Source organism: Oncorhynchus tshawytscha, linkage group LG06 (assembly GCF_018296145.1).
Source record: "Oncorhynchus tshawytscha isolate Ot180627B linkage group LG06, Otsh_v2.0, whole genome shotgun sequence".
NCBI lineage: Eukaryota > Metazoa > Chordata > Actinopteri > Salmoniformes > Salmonidae > Oncorhynchus > Oncorhynchus tshawytscha.
Genome location: NC_056434.1, coordinates 56417494 through 56443580, shown reverse-complemented (window position 1 = coordinate 56443580; position 26087 = coordinate 56417494). Strand labels below are relative to the sequence as shown.

Below are 26087 nucleotides of genomic sequence, written 5' to 3'. Positions count from 1 at the left end.
CAGACTTTCCAGCCCACATCACTCTCCATCTATCCGTTTTTCTTGGGACTAATGTAGCGACGTCCTTGCTGAGAGAGGATAACTTTCCCAACTAATCTTCCAAATTGAAAATATAAAAATGTTTACACAGGAGTACAGTGCATTCAGAAAGTATTCACACCCCTTGACTTTTCCACATTTTGCTACATTACAGCCTTATTCGAAAATTTCTGAAATTAAATGTTTCCGTCAATCTACACACAATACCCCATAATGACAAAGAACTGGTTTTAGATTTTTTTGTAAACATAAAAATTATTTAAAAAACTGAGATATTACATTTCCATTAGTATTCAGACCCTTTACTCAGTTCTTTGTTGAAGCACCTTTGGCAGCGATTACAGACTTCAGTCTTCTTGGGTATGACGCTAGCTTGGCACACCTGTATTTGTGGAGTTTCTCCCATTCTTCTCTGCAGATCCTCTCAAGCTCTGTCAGGTTGGATGGGGAGCGTTGGTCTCTCCAGAGGTGTTAGATCAGGTTTAAGTCTGGGCTCTGGCTGGGCCATTCAGAGACCTGTCCCAAAGCCACTCCTGCATTGTTTTAGCTGTGTGCTTAGGTTCATTGTCCTGTTGTAAGGTGAACCTTCGCCACAGTCTGAGGTCCTGAGGACTCTGGAGCAGGTTTTCATCAATGAACTCTACGTACTTTGCTCCGTTCATCTTTCCCTTGATCCTGACTAATGTTCCAGTCCCTACCGTTGAAAATCATCCCCACAGCATGATGCTGCCACCACCATGCTTCACCATAGGGATGGTGCCAGGTTTCCTCCAGATGTGTCGCTTGGCATTTAGGCCAAAGAGTTCAATCTTGGATTTTCACACCAGAGAATCTTGTTTCTCACAGTCATGGAGTCCTTTAGGTACCTTTTGGCAAAATCCAAGTGGGCTGTCATGTGCCTTTTACTGAGGAGTGGCATCAATCTGACCAATCTACCATAAATGCCTGATTGGTGGAGTACTGCAGAGATTGTTGTCTTTCTGGAAGATTCTCCCATCTCTAGAGAAGAATGTTGGAGTTCTTTCAGATTGACCATCAGGGTATTGGTCACCTAATTGACCAATTCCCTTCTACCCCAATTGCTCAGTTTGTCCAGGCAGCCAGCTCTAGCAAGAGTCTTGGGTGGTTCCAACCTATTTTTAGTTTTGTCATCATTATGTAGAACTGTGTGTAGATTGATGATAATTTAAAAAAAAATCTATTTTAGAAAAGGCTGTAATGTAACAAAATGTGTAAAAAGTAAAGGGGTCTGAATACTTTCCGAACGCACTGGATAGACACAGAATAATCAACACAAAGACTCTTGGAGAGTATTGCCTCAGTTTACAATGCCTAGGTGTATATGCATGTATGCTATGGTGTTTCTGTGTGTGTGTGTTCAGTACCAGTGCAGTGACAGTGGGGAAGTTCTTGGCCATCTCTCGTAGCAGGGTGCCGGTCCTGACGTCCCACAGCTCCAGAGGCTTGTCTCTGAACACCACCACCAGGTACTGCCTGTAGGGTACAACACACACACCGCAGTACAGGAACATCACAGTCTGTACCATCAAAATCATCCCCATGTGCTCTATGGGACACTTTCTCTCTCAAAGACACACACATCCGTACACACACAAGCTTGCACACGCAAGCAAGCACAAACAGATTTCAAACATCCATTCTTTGTGTGAAGGGCGCCCTGTGCTGTCCTGGAGTTCATGCTGTTCTAGGGAAAGAACAAATAGCATCAGAATATAAATTAGCTCTCAGGGAACAGAGACAAAGAGCAGAAGCATTACACTGCTACAGTACTTTGTCTGAAGTTTCATTAAGGGTGCTTTGTCCTGATGAGACAGCTGAGCCCTTGCAAAGGTAAATCTCTCACCCTCCCTCTTTTGTCTGACTCTCTTTACCTCTCACCATCTCCGGCTCGCCCTTTCTCTCAATCGCTCTCTCTCACCATCCCCCCCTCTATCTTCCTTCCTTCCTTCCTTCCTTCCTTCCTTCCTTCCTTCCTTCCTTCCTTCCTTCCTTCCTTCCTTCCTGCATGCACGCAGAGATCTCTTTAGAGGGCCTTTAACCATCAAAAGCATGTGCTTCTGACAACAGCTCAGTAGCAGGAACAGAATGAGAGAGTATGCCCTGGACAATTAAAGGAAATGGATATCCCTTGACGGCACATAGGCTTAATTAAAAAAACACCCGGTGGGGAGATGAGAAAGAAAGAGGCGACAGTGGGAGTGAAGGGTGTGTGTCCGTACGTGAGTGTGGCAGGTGTAAAGAGGCGGCTGTGTGTAGGGGACTCACTTCAGATGAGACACTTTCATCATCTCAATGGCAGGCTCGTCATTCCCCTGTTCGCCTCGGAATGCAAAGCACCTGCCTAGGAGAGGAGAGGAAGGAGAGATCGAGAGAAAAATAGAGCATGAAATCATTCAACCCCATGAAACACATAAGGATGGTCATTTATATATTAGCTAAAGAGTATAGGGCCTAAGATGGATCCCTGGGGAACCCCTGCATTACAGTTGTAAGACGTGGTGGTAATAACTTCGAATTTACGCCAGCTAAGAGAATGTGCCACTTTAGATCTGCTGCAGCGAACTCATTTTACTCACAAACAATATAATATTCTCATGAATCAAGTGTCCCTTATCTACTCAAAATGCCAGAAGGCAAAAACAAGAATACACCTCAGTTGTACTCTACTACACCAAAAAATGCTGATGCACTTTGCAGAGGACATTAAAGGAGGTTGCCTGTAAAATGTACGAGTGAGAGAGCACAGCAACCCAAACTAAGCACAAGTAGCAGAGGTGGGAACTCCCAACAACTGCCTAAGATGTTTGTTGCAGGGGCAAAAGGGACGCAGATGAAGTGACACAAGGCAAGATTGCCGGTGAAGAGACTGGGGAGTAGTGCAGGTGAGGCATCCGGCCTGTGTGTGTGTGTGTGTGCGTGTGTGTGTGTGTGTGTGTGTCACCCACAGCTTCTGATCACCGTCTCAATCAGGACAGAGAAACCAGACACATGCTTTTACTCACACGGAAAATTCCAAACAAAAGAAAATGATAACAAATGACGTGTGAAAAACTAAAACTAGTTTCTCACACGTGTAGCAGGTTATGAACTCTGCAAGCAACGTTTCCACTCCGAGAATGAGAACAGTAAATGACTAATGAATACATGAATTAACATAAATGAATGTAACCAAATGACAGGGATTGACTGCACATTTACTACTGGAGAGAAACGCAACTATATCCTCGCCACACACCACTCCCCAAAATATTTTACATGCTTTTCACTGACAGCCGCAACTCAATAATCAGCTAGGTCTATTGCGTGCTTCCCAAATTGTGGGGTTCCCAAATAGGCATAGGCCTACGAGCTTGTGATTTGAAACAATCCAAGCAATTGTTTTTAAAGAAGCTAATAATCCTCGATTCCTCTGTGGCCAAGTCATGCTTTCTGGTGAAGTATTTTATTCATGTTTAGACCGGAGTAATTATATAATTTTGGCAAATTTATTTCCATTTACTTCCCTATTGGACCCACCTCTATGCCATTTTTCACCTGTTCTATCAGTTTTCATTTCAAATGTTTTGTCCAGAAGCCAAAGGCACAATCCTAGTCATATTAGCAGCCAATCCTATTTTTTGCATCTTTAGACTCCCCCCTCATTCTAAGTTGCTAACACAGACTTTTATCTCTGTGACATATAGAACCGCTATAAGGTGCACTGTTTAGAATGGTGTTCAGAAGGCAAATGTTTGAAAATGACGTTTTACTGGCTTCTTCATCACGAGTTACATGTTCTGTTAAGATGCATTACAATAATCCAAGATGTGATTTCTCTCATTCTGAGCACCGTGGGCGGACGCTCTAATGGTTATGCACCCAATGCATATGGGTCCGGTAAATTTCTCAAATGGCCGGTACATTTAAATTCTTCCTGGTCACGATGTCCGGCGCCACACGTATTGTCAGAAGAAAAAACCTTGTAAATCCTTTGAATTCTAATGTGGCTGGGCCAAACACCAAACCTAATGCTCTGGCCTGTTCAATTTTATTTATCCAGCCTGGGTGTCGTAAGTGAGTGGCTCACCCTTCAACTGAACTGTGGAAAAGGCTTGGCTGGTGCTGAAACAAGAACTGACCCCAAATGAATTGTGTCTGTCATTTTCCCTGTCTCCTGAGCTCTCCATCTCTTGCATACTATATGGTCATCCCTGTATCCTCTCACAAACTCTTCTTCTCCTTATTCCTCTCTCTCCTTTCCTTACCCCTTACCATCTCTCTGAGCTTGACTTGATATGTACAGTATTTCCCTGCAGGGATCCCAATCATTAAGACAAGTTTCAACAGGGGAGAGAAACATTGGGGCAGTGTGCGATACAATTTCACTGCCAGCCCTGACACTCTCCAGCTGTGTTATCACAGTGTAATGGAGAGTGTTTAGACTTGAACGTGTATCCCTAGAGAGCTATGGGGAGGGAAGTCTCGAGTGGCGCAGCAGTCTAAGGTACTGCATCTCATTGCTAGAAGCATCACAACAGGCACCCTGGTTCGAATCAAGGCTGAATCATAACCAGCCGTGATTGGGAGTCCCATAGGGCGGCGCACAACTCGCCCAGCGTCATCCAGGTTTGGCCGGGGTAGGCGGCCAAACCTGGAAAAAAAATAAAAAGTGCCTTAGAGCAACACAGAAAGGATTGTGCATGTTTGTGTGCATTATGGCATGTGTGCATGTGTAGACCTTGAGAGTATAGATGTGTGTGCAAGTGAGTGCATACGTGCCCATGTGCGCAACTCACCAGTGGGAAGGTCGACGTGCTGAAGCTCATTCCTCACCAGTCCAGCATTGTTGGGGGTTGAAGTGGCAAAGGAGAGGAAGCTGGTGAGACTGACCCATTCTATGCCTCTGCAGAACACACATTGAAAGTCCCATTAAAAAAATACATTAACATGCCTCATCAGCCTTTGTCTGATGAGTTAGTTTTCCATCTACATTTCACTCAAACCTTTATAGAAATTAAACAAACACTACATTTGCAAGCACTAAAGCTAGGAGGTGATAGAGCATTCCATTGAATACAGGGCACTTGCCCGCTTCAAACAATAAAAACTCAGACCTTTTCCGACATTCCCCTAAGCTAACAAATACATTTTAAAGCATACATTTTGAAGACTTTTTAGTGCCTACAACTGTAGAATAGCGATTACAGAATAGTTAGCAACACCACTAAAACTTCCCATGGAATCAGAGACAACAATCCAGCAGAGAGCCCTTTGAGGGGTTTGACAGGCACAGAAAGGGAGCAGCTACAGTAAGCACCATGCTGTAATGAGATCCTAAATAGCCACATGATTCATTTCTACATTTTACCCTAAAATTAATATTAGAAGCAAAATAGCCCGACGTCCCTCCTTTGCCATTTCGGGGCGGAACTGGCCTGATTTCCACCCTAACGACACACACACCTCTCATATTATACATCTCACCACTGGCCCTCTGTCAGCAGGGAGAAGACTCACGGAGGCAGAGAGCATGTTCTGCGGTGTTGCATCTTGTGTCTATAAAATGAGCTTCTCGTTATATGTAGATAATCCTTTCTACTGCAGTTATCTCTAAATATATAACGTTAGCCATGGAGAACTGCAAATATGAGGTCACTGCTCTCAAAAACATTGCTGCCCTGAACTTATCAGGCGCTATCGACAAAGGTCAGTGGGAAAACGTTGTAATGGACTTCTTTCTGGAGGACGATCATGCCATAATGACTCTCTCTGACTCTGAAAATTTTATAAAAGGGGTTGCAGTCTGCCTTGAAGCTTTCATCCATGTAGACGGGAAATAATCTAGCTACAGTTTCAGATATTATACATTTATAATTTTGTCAGAAAGTTGTTTTCATTGCAAGTTAAAGCTTGCTGTTAGCTAGCCAGCTGGAGTGTGATGACTGGCTTGCTAGCTAACATTGAACCTATTTGGTTAACTTTAGCAAGCTATGACAATCGGTTTGTATTGCTAGTAACGTTACTCCATAGTTTGTGATTTTAGTTAATTTTTTAGAGAGCTAGCATTTTTAGAGAGCGTTACATGTCTAAACAAAAGTCCAAGTTAAAGCTTGCAGTTAGCTAGCTAACGTTAGCAGAGGTTAGATGGCTGGCTTGCTAGCTAACATTAACTTACATGTATGAAGTGTGTGTAATGCTAGTGATGTTCTCAGAATGTAATTTCGCATTGCTAGTTTTAGCCTAATGTTAGCTAACTAACATTGAACCTACAGTGCCTTGCGAAAGTATTCGGCCCCCTTGAACTTTGCGACCTTTTGCCACATTTCAGGCTTCAAACATAAAGATATAAAACTGTATTGTTTTGTGAAGAATCAACAACAAGTGGGACACAATCATGAAGTAGAACGACATTTATTGGATATTTCAAACATTTTTAACAAATCAAAAACTGAAAAATTGGGCGTGCAAAATTATTCAGCCCCCTTAAGTTAATACTTTGTAGCGCCACCTTTTGCTGCGATTACAGCTGTAAGTCGCTTGGGGTATGTCTCTATCAGTTTTGCACATCGAGAGACTGAAATTTTTTCCCATTCCTCCTTGCAAAACAGCTCGAGCTCAGTGAGGTTGGATGGAGAGCATTTGTGAACAGCAGTTTTCAGTTCTTTCCACAGATTCTCGATTGGATTCAGGTCTGGACTTTGACTTGGCCATTCTAACACCTGGATATGTTTATTTTTGAACCATTCCATTGTAGATTTTGCTTTATGTTTTGGATCATTGTCTTGTTGGAAGACAAATCTCCGTCCCAGTCTCAGGTCTTTTGCAGACTCCATCAGGTTTTCTTCCAGAATGGTCCTGTATTTGGCTCCATCCATCTTCCCATCAATTTTAACCATCTTCCCTGTCCCTGCTGAAGAAAAGCAGGCCCAAACCATGATGCTGCCACCACCATGTTTGACAGTGGGGATGGTGTGTTCAGGGTGATAAGCTGTGTTGCTTTTACGCCAAACATAACATTTTGCATTGTTGCCAAAAAGTTCCATTTTGGTTTCATCTGACCAGAGCACCTTCTTCCACATGTTTGGTGTGTCTCCCAGGTGGCTTGTGGCAAACTTTAAACTACACTTTTTATGGATATCTTTAAGAAATGGCTTTCTTCTTGCCACTCTTCCATAAAGGCCAGATTTGTGCAATATACGACTGATTGTTGTCCTATGGACAGAGTCTCCCACCTCAGCTGTAGATCTCTGCAGTTCATCCAGAGTGATCATGGGCCTCTTGGCTGCATCTCTGATCAGTCTTCTCCTTGTATGAGCTGAAAGTTTAGAGGGACGGCCAGGTCTTGGTAGATTTGCAGTGGTCTGATACTCCTTCCATTTCAATATTATCGCTTGCACAGTGCTCCTTTGGGATGTTTAAAGCTTGGGAAATCTTTTTGTATCCAAATCCGGCTTTAAACTTCTTCACAACAGTATCTCGGACCTGCCTGGTGTGTTCCTTGTTCTTCATGATGCTCTCTGCGCTTTTAACGGACCTCTGAGACTATCACAGTGCAGGTGCATTTATACGGAGACTTGATTACACACAGGTGGATTGTATTTATCATCATTAGTCATTTAGGTCAACATTGGATCATTCACAGATCCTCACTGAACTTCTGGAGAGAGTTTGCTGCACTGAAAGTAAAGGGGCTGAATATTTTGCACGCCCAATTTTTCAGTTTTTGATTTGTTAAAAAGGTTTGAAATATCCAATAAATGTCATTCCACTTCATGATTGTGTCCCACTTGTTGATTCTTCACAAAAAAAAACAGTTTTATATCTTTATGTTTGAAGCCTGAAATGTGGCAAAAGGTCGCAAAGTTCAAGGGGGCCGAATACTTTCGCAAGGCACTGTATTTGGTTAAATTTAGGTAGCTATGACAATTGGTTTGTATTCCTAGTTAAAGCTTGCTGTTAGCTAGCCAGCTAACATTATATGGCTGGCTAGCTAGCTAACATTACTTGTATGAACTGTGTGTAGTGATATTTTCAGAATGCCATTTCATATCTAATGTATATTAATGCTCAAATATTAGTATCTGGAATTTGTCTTTCAGCATCTGTTGAATACGCCTGACTCTCCTCCACCAATCATACAAGGAGAATGGCCTAATGAGAGCATCAAAAAGAGAGCTGGCCCAAGCAAGCACAGGATACATCTGAAGCATGAGGACTTGCAGCGAGTGGTGAACTTCATCAACAATTATACTGAGGATAATGCAATAGTATTACCAGGAATCCACCCAGGACATAAACACTTTGGTGGAAAACGGCTGCTATCCCATGTGACAAAAGCAGCAGTGTGGCGTCTCTACAAGGTATCGAGGACAACACTTGGCATCTAAAACATAAACACATTTTGATTGTTTAACCTTTTTGGGATAGGGGGCAGCATTTTCACTTTTGGATGAATAGCGTGCCCAGACTGAACTGCCTCCTACTCTGTCCCAGATGCTAATATATGCATATTATTAGTAGTATTGGATAGAAAACACTGAAGTTTCTAAAACTGTTTGAATGATGTCTGTGAGTATAACAGAACTCATATGGCAGGCAAAAACCAGAGAAGAAATCCAAAAAGGAAGTGAGAAATTGATTTTCAAAACAGTGCCTATTGAAATCCCAGTGAGATATGAATGAGGATGCACTTCCTAGGGCTTCCACTAGATGTCACCATCTTTAGAAACTGGTTTGAGGATTCTACTATAAAGGAGGGGCTCATAATAGCTCTTTGAGTGAGTGGTCTGGCAGAGAGACTCGGTCTCATAATGCGCGCTCCCGACAGAGTTTGCTCTCGTTCCAATGCTCTCCTTCAGGCAATGAAATTCTCTGGTTGGAACCTTATTGATGATTTATGTTAATGTGTGAACGTTACATATTTCTAAAATATTTTTGAATTTCGCACGCTGCCTTTTCAGCGGAATGTTGTCGAGGAGTTCAGCTGCCCTAGAAAGGTTAATTGACCTCCAACATGTTTGGCACTACTTTTATTGATCTCACATTATTTCTGTATTTTTCAGAGGTACGTGTCGTCGGGCTGTCTTCCTTCAGGAATCTGTGGAGAAAATTGCTGCTCCACTTCTCAAGCACTAAGCCCAGGACAGACCTGTGCTGGCAGTGCCAGAGGAACAACTATCAGGACTTCAGATCTGCCAATCTGCCAGAAGCTGTTAAGTAAGTGTTAAAATAATTTATAAAGGTTGAAGATAAATGATTAAATAATTCTACCCAGAAAATTAACCATCAGGGATTAAAGCTTATGTAGCATAGATAAGGAGTAATTAAAGCTGATAAACATATGTCCAAATAGGTTGGACTGGGGAAGAGAGGAATGTATGTGTGTGACGAAAGAAAACAAAGTGAATCCTTAACCTATGTTTGAACCGACCCGGCTCGAACTCTGGGGAGATAACATAGGACAAGGAGTACCCCTCCAGGTTTCCCTTATCTTGAGGGGAATGTAACTGTCATTTGGGTAGTGATCAACTGTGGTGAGAATTGTAGAGAAGTAGATAGGATAGCTCTCCTAATGATAGCGTGTATGTATCTGCGTAGGTTAAGAGAATGTTATAAAAGGAACATCTTTGTATATGCACGGGAGAGCTCTCGCGAATAAACTTGGAATTGACCAATTGTGAGCTGGGAATTCTGTCTGTTTCATTTAAACCAGAACTTTACACACTCTGGGTTGCAGACCAATTAGAATAATTGAAATATATTTAAATTGAAAACAAAATTCTATATCAGTAAGCCAAGATGAAGAAGCAAGAGCAGCATCTCCTGCTTGTTCAGAGTGACCGGTCGGTCTATCAGATGGTTGCTGACTGCAAGACCACCTGTGAAGACTTGCAGTTGTCTCTGGAGGCCCTACTGAATGAGCAAACTTGGATTTTGCTCAACAAGTAAGCAACATTTGCTCCTTTATACCGATTAAGGACATAGATGGATGTATAGATAAACACAAAAAATAATACATATATATGGGAGGCAGGCAAATACCTTTCACTGAGCTGTGTAAAGACAGATTGACAGGGGTGAGAATTAATTGTAATTTATCTTAATATCATTTTGTTGTTTGCAGGTGCAGGTTCTGAACCTATGCAGCCAGGTCCCATCTACTTTTTAACTCCTCGCAAGTGTGGCTTGTTTGGCGTCTGCTGTGAAGGAATACCACAAGTCAACTACTTGATTGATGAAGGCACGTCATCCAGCAAAGGCAGCAGCGCAGTCATCAACTACATGCACCATTTCTTCACCAACTACGGAGTTTGGGAAACACCTGTGGACCTGAATTGTGATAATTGCAGAGGCCAAAAAGATAACAAGTTTGTGCTCTGGTATTGTGCCTGGCGGACCATGCACAATCTCCATCACAATGTTATACATTACCCTCTCTCCCTCAGTGGCATTGTTAGTTTCTAAGATCGCCACCTGTCTCCCCTTATCAATGCCTGCCACATGTAAATTGCTTCCCTGCACTCAACACATTCCAAGTTTAGTTGCACCCACTATATACACCTTCCTCCTATAACCCTTAACATCTGGTGTAGACCCTCTAAACCTTAGCACTCCATCAGTGACATGAATAAGTATATTTTCATATTCTCAGAACCCAGCGGTACCTCACTCAGGTTGCATGGCCTTATCACATAGTATTCCATACATAAGTTAAGTGTGTGTGTAACAGTATATCAAATATGCTAATGTACTGGTGTGCAGGCATTTGGGCAGTGGTGTAAAGTACTACTTAAGTATTTTTTGGGGGGGTATCTGTACATTACTTCACTATTTATATTTTTGCCTACTTTTACTTCACTACATTTCCCTGACACTCAAAAGTACTCATTACATTTTGGCAGGAAAATTGTCCAATTCACACACTTCTCAAGAGAGCATCGCTGGTCATCCCTACTGCATTTGTTCTGGGACACTCACGAAACACAAATGCTTTGTATGTAAATTATGTCTGAGTGTTCGTGTGCCCCTTGCTAAAAACCAAAACCTTTCAGACTTTTACTCAAGAAGTATTTTACTTGGTGTCTTTTAATTCAGTCATTTTCTATTAACTACTCTATGATAGGGGACAGCATTTGGAATTTTGGATGAAAAGCATGCCCAATTTCAACTGCCTGCTACTCATCCCCAGAATATAAGATATGCATATTATTAGTAGATTTGGATAGAAAACACTGAAGTTTCTAAAACTGTTTGAATCATGTCTGTGAGAATAACAGAACTTATGTAGCAGGCGAAACCCCCGAGGACAAACCATTCAGATGATTCTTCTTTTTTTTTAGGTCACCCTGTTTTCAATGAGATTTTATTGGGAATCGGGATTTCTAAGGGACTTGCTTGCAGTTCCCACCGCTTCCACTGGATGTCACCAGTCTTTAGAAATTGGTTGAGGTTATTCCTTTGTGTAATGTGTTATTAAATCTGCACCGAAGTAGTTGGGAGGAGACGCAATTCACGGCTAAATGAGTGGTGGCTTTTGTGATGAAAGTGAGTTGTAAGTAGGTGATTATCAAATGGCTCAGTGGGTGTCTTGGGCAGAGCCATGAGTGGACACTGATGAGTGGAAGTCCTTGATTTGAGACACCACACTAGGGAAGTGGGTGATGTTACTCACTTGACTTCACAGGAGTGGACACTCAGGTCCTTGTGCAGAAGACCGCTGGTGAGGTTATAGACCAGAACTGACCCATTACTGGTACCTGTGGACAGACAAAGAGAGACGTATACAGTTATAATTGGAGCAAATCCTAACTTCCCTTAAGTCAGATTTCTACATCTAAGTCCCCCAGCAATTTCTGAATTTGCCCCCCAATAAAACAGTTACTGATGGAGGCACATTAACATTATTAATACAATTACTAAATGTATATAAAAATCAGAGCAATAGTGTGCGGCAGGCCTAGAATTCACCGGCAGTATCGACGGCCCCCTTGTGTGGCCGTAATACCCGCTAAAGAAAAGCCTTGCCATGTGGTCAAAGTTAGAATTCCCTTCTCCTGGCTTGCCAATAGCCGTGGTCCGAAGCACCTTTCATTCACATTGCTCTCTCAGATATCTCAATAATTATTAGCCAATGCACGTCATGTAATCGGTACATCTCACAGGCATAGCAGCTCCGAAGTACAAGTGAAGACAGCCATATTGGGGATGTAACAGTGCGCCTCCTTATCGAATTCCGAGGAGCACATTGAAGATATTACGAAACGAAGAGCAAAATCACTAGCCTTCAGTTCATTTGGAATGTATTTAGACCCCTTCACTTTTTCACATATTGTTAGGCTACAGCCGTATAAAATTGGTTAAATTGTATATTTTTCCTCATCAATCTACACAGAAGACCCCGTAATGACAAAGCAAAAACAGTTTAGAAATTGTTGGAAATTTATTCAAAATAAAACACTGAAATATCACATTTATATAAGTATGCAGACCCTTTACTCAGTACTTTGTTGAAGTACCTTTGGCAGTGATTAAAGCCGAGTCTTCTTGGGAATGATGCTACAAGCTTGTGGAGTTTCTCCCATTCTTCTCTGCAGATCTTCTCAAGCTCCGTCAGGTTGGATGGGGAGCGTTGCTGCACAGCTATTTTCATGTCTCTCCAGAGGTGTTCGATCGGGTTCAAATCCGGCCACTTAAGAACATTCAGAGGCTTGTCCTAAAGCCAAACCTGCGTTGTTATGGCTGTGTGCTTAAGGTCGTTGTGCTTAAGGTCGTTGTGCTTAAACCTTTACATTGATCCTGACTAGTCCCTGTTGTAGCTTGTGAGGTGTGGAAACACTTTGTTGCTTTTATGGATTTTGTCTTGTTGGTTTTTGAGCTATGTTGCTCTGTCTGCATGCTATGTCTTGCGTGTCCTATGTTGCTCTGCCTGTACTCACTGAATGTCTGTATTGTTATTGTAATTGTTTTTAATAATTGTTTTTAATTTAACCTGCCCAGGGACTGTGGTTGAAACTTTGCCTGCTGGCTAAAACCGGCACTTTTACTGAAACGTTGATTAATGTGCACTGTCCCTGTAAAAATAAAAACATCTTAGGTTTCCTCCAGACGTGAAGTTCTCTCATTCAGTCCAAAAAGTTCAATCTTGGTTTCATCAGACCAGAGAATCTTGTTTTTCATGGTCAGATTCCTTTCAGTGCCAAACTCCAAGCGGGCTGTCATGTACCTTATACTGAGGAGTGGCTTCCATTTGGCCACTCTACCATAAAGGCCTGATTGGTGGAGTGCTGCAGAGATAGTTCTCCTTCTGGAACTCTATAGCTCTGTCAGAGTGAACATCTGGTTCTTGGTCACCCCTGATTGCTCAGTTTGGCAGGGCGGCCAGCTCTAGGAAGAGTCTTGGTGGTTCCAAACTTCATTCATTTAAGAATGGAGGCCACTGTGTTCTTGGGGACCTTCAATAATGCAGACATGTTTTGGTACCCTTCCCAGATCTGTGCCTTGACACAATCCAGTCTCTTAGCTCTAAGGACAATTCATTCTACCTCATGGCTTGGTTTTTGCTCTGACATGCACTGTCAACTGTGGGACTTTATATAGACAGGTGTCCAATCAATTTCATTTACCAGAGGTGGAGTCCAATCAAGTTGAAGAAACATCAAGAACAATCAATGGAAACAGCTACATTTCAAGTCTCATAGCAAATACTTGTGTAAATAAGGTATTTCTGTTTTGTATTTTTAATACATTATTTATTTAACACATTTTAGAACACGGCTGTATTTGTATTTATTATGGATCCCCAAAAGCTACTGCCAACTCTTCCTGGGGTCCGGCAAAATTAAGGTAGTTATACAGTGGGGCAAAAAAAGTATTTAGTCAGCCACCAATTGTGCAAGTTCTCCCACTTAAAAAGATGAGGCCTGTAATTTTTATCATAGGTACACTTCAACTATGACAGACAATATGAGAAGAAAAAAAATCCAGAAAATCACATTGTAGGACTTTTAATGAATTTATTTGCAAATTATGGTGGAAAATAAGTATTTGGTCAATAACAAAAGTTTCTCAATACTTTGTTATATACGCTTTGTTGGCAATGACAGCGGTCAAATGTTTTCTGTAAGTCTTCACAAGGTTTTCACACACTGTTGCTGGTATTTTGGCCCATTCCTCCATGCAGATCTCCTCTAAAGCAATTATGTTTTGGGGCTGTTACTGGGCAACACGAACTTTCAACTCCCTCCAAAGATTTCCTATGGGGTTGAGATCTGGAGACTGGCTAGGCCACTCCAGGACATTGAAATGCTTCTTACGAAGCCACTCCTTCGTTGCCCGGGCGGTGTGTTTGGGATCATTGTCATGCTGAAAGACCCCAGCCACGTTTCATCTTCAATGCCCTTGCTGATGGGAGGTTTTCACTCAAAATCTCACGATACATGGCCCCAATCATTCTTTCCTTTACACGGATCAGTCGTCCTGGTCCTTTTGCAGAAAAACAGCCCCAAAGCATGATGTTTCCACCCCCAAAGCATGATGTTTCCACCCCCATGCTTCACAGTAGGTATGGTGTTCTTTGGATGCAACTCAGCATTCTTTGTCCTCCAAACACAACGAGTTGAGTTTTTACCAAAAAGTTATATTTTGGTTTCATCTGACCATATGACATTCTCCCAATCTTCTTCTGGATCATCCAAATGCTCTCTAGCAAACTTCAGACGGACCTGGACATGGACTGGCTTAAGCAGGGGGACACGTCTGGCACTGCAGGATTTGAGTCCCTGGCGGCGTAGTGCGTTACTGATGGTAGGCTCTGTTACTTTGGTCCCAGCTCTCTGCAGGTCATTCACTAGGTCCTCCCATGTGGTTCTGGGATTTTTGCTCACCGTTCTTGTGATCATTTTGACCCCATGGGTTGAGATCTTGCGTGGAGACCCAGATCGAGGGAGATTATCAGTGGTCTTGTATGTCTTCCATTTCCTAATAATTGCTCCCACAGTTGATTTCTTCAAACCAAGCTGCTTACCTATTACGGATTCAGTCTTCCCAGCCTGGTGCAGGTCTACAATTTTGTTTCTGGTGTCCTTGGACAGCTCTTTGGTCTTGGCCATAGTGGAGTTTGGAGTGTGACTGTTTGAGGTTGTGGACAGGTGTCTTTTATACTGATAACAAGTTCAAACAGGTGCCATTAATACAGGTAACGAGTGGAGGACAGAGGAGCCTCTTAAAGAAGAAGTTACAGGTCTTTGAGAGCCAGAAATCTTGTTTGTAGGTGACCAAATACTTATTTTCCACCATAATTTGCAACTAAATTCATTAAAATCCTACAATGTGATTTTCTGGATTTTTTTTCTCATTTTGTCTGTCATAGTTGAAGTGTAACTATGATGAAAATTACAGGCCTCTCTCATCTTTTTAAGTGGGAGAACTTGCACAATTGGTGGCTGACTAAATACTTTTTTGCCCCACTGTATACATTTTTTAAAACATTACAATACATTCATTACAGAATTCACAACACACAAAGCATGTGCCCTTAGGCCCATACGCCACTACCACATACACTACTGTTCAAAAGTTTGGGGTCACGGAGAAGTTTCCTTGTTTTCCATGAAAACATACATGAAATCTTCCAAAATTTGCTTTCAAAGAATCCTCAATGTGCTGCAATTACAGCCTTGCAGACCTTTGCCATTCTAGTTGTCAATTTGTTGAGGGAATCTGGAGGGATTTCACCCCATGCTTCCTGAAGCACCTCCCACAAGTTGGATTCGCATGATGGGCACTTCTTTACGTACCATACGGTCAAGCTGCCCCCACAACAGCTCAATAGGGTTGAAATCCGGTGACTGTGCTGGCAAATCCATTATAGACAGAATACCAACTGACTGCTTCTTCCCTAAATAGTTTTTGCATAGTTTGACCCAATGCACAGCTCCATTGTCCTGTTGTAGGAAGAAATTGGCTCCAATTAAGTGCCATCCACAGGGTATGGCATGGCGTTGCAAAATGGAGCGATAGCCTTCCTTCTTCAATATCCCTTTTACCCTGTATAAATCTCCCACTTTACCACCACCAAAGCACCTGCAGACCATCACATTGTCTCCACCATGCTTGACATGGCTTTTTTTTTCTGCATCTCACGAATGTTCTTCTTTGTGATCCGAACACCTCAAACTTAGATTCGTCTGTCCATTAAATTTTTTTCCAATCTTCCTATGTCCAGTGTCTGTTCTTTTTCCCATCCGAATCTTTTCTTTTTATTTGTCTATCTGAGAAATAGACATTTTTCTTTGCAACTCTGCCTAGAAGGCCAACATCCCGGAGTCGCCTCTTCACTGTTGATGTTGAGAGTGGTGTTTTGCGGGTACTATTTCATGAAGCTGCCAGTTGAGGACTTGAGGCATCTGTTTCTCAAACTAAACACAAATGTACTTGTCCTCTTGCTCAGTTGTGCACCGGGGCCTCCCACTCCTTTCTATTCTGGTTAGGGCCAGTTTGCGCTGTTCTGTGAAGCGAGTAACACAGCGTTGTACGAGATCTTCAGTTTCTTGGCAATTTCTCGCATAGAATAGCCTTCATTTCTGAGAGCAAGAAAAGACTGACGAGTTTCAGAAGAAAGGTCTTTGTTTCTGGCAATTTTGAGCGTGCCACAAATGCTGATGCTCCAGATACTCAACTAGTCTAAAGAAGGTTTTATTGCTTCTTTAAATCAGAACAACAGTTTTCAGCTGGGCTAACAAATGCAAAAGGGTTTTCTAATGATGAATTAGTCTTTTAAAATGACAAACATGGATTACCTAACACAATGTGCCATTAGAACACGGGAGTAATGGTTGCTGAAAAATGTAGATATTCCATTAAAAATTAGCCGTTTCCAGCTACAATAGTAATTTGCAATAATAATGTCTACACTGTATTTCTGCTTTTCTTTCAAAAACAAGGATATTTCTAAGTCACCCCAAACTTTTGAACGGTAGTGTATCTATAACACAAAATCCATGTGTACGCGTGTGTGTGTGTGTATATTGCGTATGTTATCATGTGTGTGTATGCATGTTTGTGTTGCTTCAGTCCCCGCTGTTCCATAAGGTGAATTTTAATCTGTTTTTTAAATCTGATTCTACTGCTTGCATCAGTTAACTGATGTGGAATAGTTTCATGTAATCAGTTTTCTGTAACGTAACAAAATGTGGAAGGGAAGGGGTCTGAATTCTTTCCGAATGCACTGTATATCAATCTATCCCCCATAGTACAATAGTACCTATTCCATTCTGCCCTAAAAAGTCAAAACCCAGTAACTACAAACTTTTTTTACTGCAAAACTTGACTTTAACAACAACAACAAAATATATATAGACAGCCATATAAGATAGTTCAATTTATATTTTGATCAACTGGCTTGTTCTTGTGTCAGGAAACTAAATACCACATTAATCAGAAAATATATCTGACCATTACAACAGACCAAAGATTTTTCACCAAATTCTTAGTTACAGCGTTTTGCCTTTGTAGGTCAGCATTCTTCAGCTTGTTGTTCTGTGTGAGAAATAAATATTCCGAACAGACTCTGGGACAGTTCATACATCCACTGTACATCAAAAAAACACTTAAAAGCAACAAGGCAGATGCAACAGATCAGAACCGTCAGCTTAAAACATTGATATAATATAAAGAAATAGTATTTTAAGTACAGCAATGAGCACACAGCATTAGGCTATCAGCGTGAATGTTCCAAAATGCAATTAGCAGGAAAATTAACTCCAGAATGTGGCTTTAAGTTAATTGAATGGGGTTCAAACACTTATATTTCTTGACAACCTGAACTTAAATCAAATAACTTGTGTTTTCAAAAGAAATTGATACAATAGGTGTAAGGAGTGGTCCTAGTAAATAATTCAAGTTACCAACACAGCACACCTATTGACTATACATTAGAATTAGCTTATTATCATTATCGAAATTAAAGATGTCGTTATCGAAAAGGACCTAAAAATGATGCGGTAATGAGAAATGTGTATTTCGGTATTGAGAGGCGCTTAGCTCAATCTGCAGGTAATAGGAGACAGCCATTATGGATCAGCAAACAATTGACCATATCACTAATGCCCATTCATGCCTCCATGTTGGTAAGGTAATGGTTCTCTACATTTTTCCCAATTTGAGCATTTTAGTATCATCATCCCAACAAAACAATCTCCACTATAAAAAGCATCTAAAAATTCGAACATTTCTTTTAGACCAACATTTAGTTTTCCACAGTAGAGATTTGTATACATTTTGTCATCTGTCTCTCGACATGTGCAACATAGTTTCAATATTCAAATGTGATCTCCAGCTGTCCAATAGTAATGATCGTGTCGGAACTCACGAGATCCTGTCAGGCTGTATCACCGCCTGGTACGGCAACTGCTCCGCCCATAACCGTAAGGCTCTCCAGAGGGTAGCGAGTTCTGCACAACGCGTCACCGGGGGCAAACTACCTGCCCTCCAGGACACCTACACCACCCAATGTCACAGGAAGGCCAAAAAGATCATCATCAAGGACAACAACTACCCGAGCCACTGCCTGTTCACCCCGCTAACATCCAGAAGGCGAGGTCAGTTCAGCTGCATCAAAGCAGGGACCGAGAGACTGAAAAACAGCTTCTATCTCAAGGCCATCAGACTGTTAAATAGCCATCACTAGCCAGCTTCCACCTGGTTACACAACCATGCACCTTTGAGGATGCTGCCCTGTATACATAGACATGGAATCACTAGCCACTTTAATAATGGAACACTAGTTACTTTAATAATGCTTTATTCTAGTATTCTATTCTACTGTAATGCCATTCCGACATGGCTCAATCTAAAATGTATATATTTCTGAATTCCATTCTTTTACTTTTAGATGTGTGTATTGTTGTGAATTGTTAGATACTAATGCACTGTTGGAGCTAGGAACACAAGCATTTCGCTACACCCGCACTAAAATATATATACATTATATATACTTAAATATATAAAGTATATCCTGAGAGCCATGTTACCGTGAAACAGAGTATGTTACAATCCCTTCAAGTCTCTCTAGAAGAAGATCCTGGCTGGTGTTTGATGATCAATCCTGGACACTAGGGCCGGGACGATATCCGTATCACAATACTTGTTAGTATTGTGGAAAAGAAACAAAACACCAAGTGGATTCAACTTATTTAGGAAAAACAGCCCTAATGTTGGAAACATCCAAGGTCAAATGTAGTTATTTTCTAAGCTGTAGCACACAATATGTTACATACGGCTGAATTTTACAGGACCAAAGAGTTGAGTATGCTTCGTGTTAAAATTTTTGACATGGAAGAAATATTGTGAAACTGGTATAGTCACATTGGTGAATGATTGATTGAGTGATTGATTGGTGCTGCAGTAACTGCCGCAGCCAACCCGAGCATGATTGAATCAGATCACTCAGGGGAAAACATTTATCCCCCACTGTCACCAATCATCCTTCTCTCATACCAGGATATACTGTATTAACACCTTAATACACAAGAGGATGCAAAAAAACAACATTGGGTGTCTATTACTAGAATGCTAACAAAATTAGCACAAGTAACAGCGAATTTAAATGGAGGCTGCTAGCTAAAAATGCTAATGAGCGCAAAAGACAAACACGTTGCAAAAACAGACAACCAGCTCATAAAGTTATACCTAAACTGAAAAAAAAGAAACATCCCTTTTTCAGGACCCTGTCTTTTAAAGATAATTCGTAAAAATTCAAATAACTTCACAGATCTTCATTGTAAAGGGTTTAAACACGGTTTCCCATGCTTGTTCAATGACCATAAACAACTGTGGAACGGTCATTAAGACACTAACAGCTTACAGACGGTAGGCAATTAAGGTCACAGTTATGAAAACTTAGGACATTAAAAGAGGCATTTCTACTGATTCTGAAAAACACCAAAAAGAAAGATGCCCAGGGTCCCTGCTCATCTGCGTCAACGTGCCTTAGGCATGCTGCAAGGAGGCATGAGGACTGCAATGTGGCCAGGGCAATAAATTGCAATGTCCGTACTGTGAGACGCCTAAGACAGCGCTTCAGGGAGACGGGACGGACAGCTGATCGTCCTCTTAGTGGCAGACCACATGTAACACCACCTGCACAGGATCGGTACATCCGAACATCACACCTGCGGGACAGGTACAGGATGGCAAAAACAACTCCCCGAGTTACACCAAGAACGCACAATCACTCCATAAGTGCTCAGACTGTCCGTAATAGGCTGAGAGAGTCTGGACTGAGGGCTTGTAGGGCAGATCCTCACCAGACATCACCGGCAACAACGTCACCTATGGGCACAAACCCACCATCGCTGGACCAGACAGGACTAGCAAAAAGTGCTCTTCACTGACGAATCGTGTTTTTGTCTCACCAGCGGTGATGTTTGGATTTGCGTTTATTGTCGAAGGAATGAGCGTTACACAGAGGCCTGTACTCTGGAGCAGGATCGATTTGGAGGTGGAGGGTCCGTCTTGGTCTGGGGCGATGTGTCACAGCATCATCGGACTGAGCTTGTTGTCATTGCAGGCAATCTCAAAGCTGTGAGTTACAGGGAAGCCATCCTCCTCCCTCATGTGGTACCCTTCCTGCAGGCTCATCCTGACATGACCCTCCAGCATGACAATGCCACCAGCCATACTGCTCATTCTGCACGTGATTTCCTGCAAGACAGGAATGTCAGTGTTCTGCCATGGCCAGCGAAGAGCCCAGATCTCAATCCCATTGAGCACGCCTGGGACCTGTTGGATCGGAGGATGAGGGTTAGGGCCATTCCACCCAGAAATGTCCGGGAACTTGCAGGTGCCTTGGTGGAAGAATGGGGTAACATCCCACAGCACGAACTGGCAAATCTGGTGCAGTCCATGAGGAGGAGATGCACTGCAGTACTTCATGCAGATGGTGGCCACACCAGATACTGACTGTTACTTTTGATTTTGACCACCCCATTGTTCAGGGACACATTATTCAATTTATGTTAGTCACATGTCTGTGGAACTTGTTCAGTTTATGTCTCAGTTGTTGAATCTTATGTTCAAACAAATATTTACACGTTAAGTTTGCTGAAAATAAATGCAGTTGACAGTGAAAGGACATTATTTTTTTGCTGAGTTGATATCAGCAGGAGCTACGGAACATAATTTTCGGTGAGTTTGGACATTTACAAGCGAATGTGAAAGAGACATTGTACAAATGAACAAGGTTTTGATGCATGTTTGTCTGAAGGAAGAACAGCAGCCTACTGGCTCTGGAACAGCATGTGTAGGCTACACACTGTCTGTGTGGGGTATGGGGCAATGGGACTACCTCCTCTGCTCAGAAGAGGGGAGGGAATAAGACAGACCATAATGGAGAAGAGAAAATACCCATGGAAATCAAGATAGCGGCAGCTGCACAAATAACTTTGACTTCTCAAACACGGCAGAAAGCTAACACAATATGACGCCCCATCACCTTGTCCATTCAGCCACTAATTCTGCAAACCCCATTCAGTTAAACGTAGGGGCTGCGTTAATGTAGAATTCTGCATTTTTCACACAGGAAAAAAAAAGAGAAAACAAGAAATATCTTCATCCGTTTTGTAAACACAGATGTAAACGGCTTCTTATTGTAATTTCTGCTCAGCATCAAACTAATTTTGAGCTTCAGTTGCACTTCTTCACTCAGATGAGAATAAACAAATGGGCATTCTATACAGCAGACAGCACTCTGATGTGTAGCTACTTCTCTCGGGTACTTTAGTCAGTTTAGCTAGCCTACATTTCTCTGATAAAATGCAAGATTTACTTTAAGAAAAACAGAAATATTATGGCCATGCATCGTTTTTGCAAAAAAGACCTTGCTTTTTCATTGCAAGCCCATTTACTTGCATGGCTGCCAGCCAAATAGCTTTGCACTTCTGTTGTCAACTGACGAAAACTAAACTATTTTCTGCCTGTGTTGAACTATTTAATTTTCTGGGAAGGAAAACTATAGTTGCATATCCCCGATTACTCTATTGAAGAAAAAAAAAAACAAGACTTCCAATATAAACCACAACCTGTCAATACAGAACTGGACTAACCTGCTCCCGCTTCTCCAGTTGTGCTATTTAAAAACAAACAGGTGACTGGCTCAACTGTTCTGGGGAAATATCGTAAGCTTCATAATGTAAAGTAATGAGACAGCTGAAATTAAAAACTGGATCTGCTTTATCTCCTAAGGTATTGCACAAGTTGACTGCAGTAGCTATAAAGTAGCTATAAATATTAAAATGTGTTATTAAACTTCAAAAGGGATAGTTGAATTGGAACTTCAAAGGAATAGTTTGGTAAAACTCTACCTGATGGTTTAGAACCTATAAGGAAAAAATGGCAAACAGATGTAATTGACAAAATAGAGGAGATCCATTGGTCACAGATAGGAGCAGGTATGAAAATTTTCACATACAACCTAATATGCTGACTAGACCGGGGCATGCGCGTATCTCCGCATGCGCCATCGTGCGCATGTTGATATTGTACATCCAGACGCAATCAGGACACAGGTTGAAATATCAAAACAAACTCTGAACCAACCATATTCATTTGGGACAGGTCGGAACACATGAAACATTCATGACATTTAGCTAGCTAACTTGCTGTTGCTATGTAATGTGTTCTGGGACATAAACATTAGGTTGTTATTTTACTTGAAATGTCCTTTTTTTCAGGAGCTTTGTAGAATTTTGACCCATTTTGAGTTACACACAATTGTGTGTTCTGTAATCCAACAATTAGTTTCTAGTAATCTCTCCGCCTTCAGTCTTCTTCCACTGTGGACTTTATATGATGGCTGGCAACCAACTTTAAGGTGCATTTCAACTACCGACTGGACTGGAGTGTGGACCTCAGTCCATCTTTCAATCACCCACATGGGTATATTCTCCTAAAAACCAATGAGAAGGTGGGAGAACTGGGACTTGCAGAGAGTCAAGGGTAAAAAATAAAACAAAGTTATATTTCAGGGCCTGGCGACACATTCGCTCGTTGACAATTATTAAATAAAATGTAGAACTACTGCAACACCCCTGGCAGTGCTTGTGCTTCTAGTTCCGACCATGCAATAATATCTAACAATTTCACAACAAAGGAATGAATAAGAATATGTACATATAAATATGGATGAGCGATGGCCGAAAGGCATAGGCAATATGCAGTAGATGGTATAGAGAAGAGTATGAGATGAGTAATGTAGGGAATGTAAACATTATATAAAGTGGCATTTGAATTTTTGAAGTGACTTGCAATACATTTATTACATCCAATTTGTAATTATTAAGTGGCTAGAGATTTGAGTCAGTATGTTGGCAGCAGTGTAGTGTCATCTGCAAACTTGATGATTGAGTTGGAAGCGTGCATGGCCACACAGTCATGGTGAACAGGGCTGAGAATGCACCCTTGTGGGGCCCCAGTGTTGAGGATCAGCGGAGTGGAGATGTTGTTTCCTACCCTCACCACCTGGGGGCTTCCCGTCAGAAAGTCCAGGAACCAGTTGCACAGAGCGGGGTCGAGACCTGAGCTTAATGACGAGTTTGGAGGGTACTATGGTGTTAAATGCTGAGCTGTAGTTGATGAACAGCATTCTTACATAGGTATTCCTAATGGTGGCCATCTTGAGGCATGTGGGAACAGCAGGCTGGGATAGGGATTGATTGAATATGTCCATAAACACACCAGCCAGCTGGTCTGCGCATGCTCTGAAGACACGTCTAGGGATGCCGTCTGGGCCGGCAGCCTTGCGAGGGTTAACACATTTAAATGTTTTACTCACATTAGCTGCGGTGAAGGAGAGCCCACAAGTTTTTGTAGCGGGCCGTGTCGGTGGCACTGTATTGTCCTCAAAGCGAGCGAAGAAGTTGTTTAGTTTGTCTGGGAGCAAGACATTGGGGTCCGCGACGGTGCTGGTTTTCTTTTTGTAGTCCGTGATTGACTGTAGATCCTGTCACATACCTCTCGTGTCTGAGCCGTTGAATTGCGACTCTACTTTGTCTCTATACTGACGCTTAGCTTGTTTGATTGCCTTGCGGAGGGAATAACTACACTGTTTGTATTCGGTCTTGTTTCCAGTCGCCATGCCCCGACTAAAAGCAGTGGTTCGTGCTTTCAGTTTTGCGCGAATGCTACCAACAATCTACGGTTTCTGGTTGGGGAAGGTTTTAATATTCGCCGTGGGTACAACATCACCGACGCACTTGCTAATAAACTCGCTTACAGAATCAGCGTATACATCAATGTTGTTGTTCGACACTATCAGGAACATATCCCAGTCCACGTGATCGAAGCAATTTTGAAGCGACCAGCGTTGAACAATCTTGAAGCGACCAAGCAGAGGTGTCTGCTTGGGGGGGTATACACGACTGATTATAATCGAAGAGAATTCTCTTGGTAGATAATGCAGTCGGCATTTGATTGTAAGGAATTCTAGGTCAGGTGAACAAAAGGACTCGAGTTCCTGTATGTTATGATTACACCACGACTCGTCATAAGGCATACACCCCCGCTCTTCACACCAGAGAGATGTTTGTTTCTGTCGACACGATGCGTGAAGAAACCAGTTGGCTGTACAGACTGATTTTCAAGAGACTGGATATTGGCAAGTAGTATACTCGGGAGCGGTGGGCGATGTGCCCGTCTACGGAGCCTGGCCAGAAGACCACTCCGTCTGCGGCGCCGTTGTTTTGGGTTGCCTGCTGGGATCCGATCCATTGTCCTGGGTGGTGGACGTTGCTCTTATATCCAATAGCTCCTCCCGTCTGTATGTAATAAGACTTAAGATTTCCTGGGGTAACAGTGCAAGAAATAATAAATTTAAAAAAAATTAAAATACTGCATAGTTTCCTAAGAAGGCGAAGCGAGACGGCCATCTCTGTCGGCACCGGGAGTCTAGTCTGTATGTAGTCAATACAGAGTTCCAAACTGCCTCTGGAAGAAACATCAGCACAATAACGGTTTGTCAGGAGCTTAATTAAATGGGTTTCCATGGCCAAGCAGCCACACACAAACCTAAAATCACCATGTGCAATGCCAAGCGTTGGCTGGCTCACCACCATTGGACCGATGAATCACGCTTCACCATCTGTCAGTCCAATGGATGTATCTGGGTGTGGTGGATGCCAGGAGAACGCTACTTGCCCCAATACATTGTGCCAACTGTAAAGTTTGGTGGAGGAGGGTTAGGCCCTTAGCGCCAGTGAAGGAAAATCTTAACGCTACAGTATACAATGACATTCTAGGTCTGTGCTTCTAACTTTGTGGAAGGCCCTTTCTTATTTCAGAATGACAATGCACAAAGAGAGGTCCATACAGACATGGTTTGTCGAGATCGTTGTGGAAGAACTTGACTGGCCTGCACAGAGCCCTGACCTCATCCCTATCAAACACCTTTAGAATGAATTGGAACACCGACTGCAAGCCAGGCCTAATTGCCCAACATCACTAATGCTCTTGTTGCTGAATGGAAGCAAGTCCATTGTGTCTAGGAATTTATATACATCCATCTCCAAGTTTATGTTTTTGGGAATTGTAAATATTGGTGATCATTAGACATGTTTGTAATCTAGGTCAAATTGATGAATAGATAAAAATGTGTAGCCATCAGTTGGAAAACCTTACATCCACCCTCAATAACAAACTGGAGGACTGAACTATGTAGCTACATCCAATTAGACTCTGTACATTACAAAACCAAACATTAACCAGACACATTCCACAGAATTTGGAAACAGTATGCTGACCATGTTAGAAGATGTTTTGTATAGTTGCAGTTTTTGTGATGTATGTAGGAGAAAAAAAAACACTCAATTGAACACCGAAATTCCGAAAGGGCCAACCATAAATTGACTTCCGGTTTACCAACCCCTCCGAAAGACACACATGCATATACCGGTTGGAGATGTTGGAGCAGCGGGCTGCCAAACTGGCCACCTGTGGAGCAATTGTTGGGGGAGGTTAAGTGTTGTTGGGGGAGGTTCAGTGTTCTCCTGGCATCCACC

The 26087-nt window shown here is 42.1% G+C and overlaps 1 protein-coding gene across 2 annotated transcripts in view; it reads right to left on the bottom strand.

The window, feature by feature from the left end:
- Positions 1–26087, bottom strand: part of wdr11 (WD repeat domain 11) — a 162255-nt gene that overhangs the window by 85336 nt on the left and 50832 nt on the right. For both annotated transcript variants that reach the window (XM_024424247.2, XM_042323426.1), the window contains exons 11-14: positions 11711–11795; positions 4836–4942; positions 2326–2401; positions 1425–1533 (exon numbers count right to left, since the gene is read on the bottom strand). In XM_024424247.2, the coding sequence (XP_024280015.1) occupies positions 1425–1533; positions 2326–2401; positions 4836–4942; positions 11711–11795 (377 nt within the window). The remainder of the gene's footprint in view (positions 1–1424; positions 1534–2325; positions 2402–4835; positions 4943–11710; positions 11796–26087) is intronic.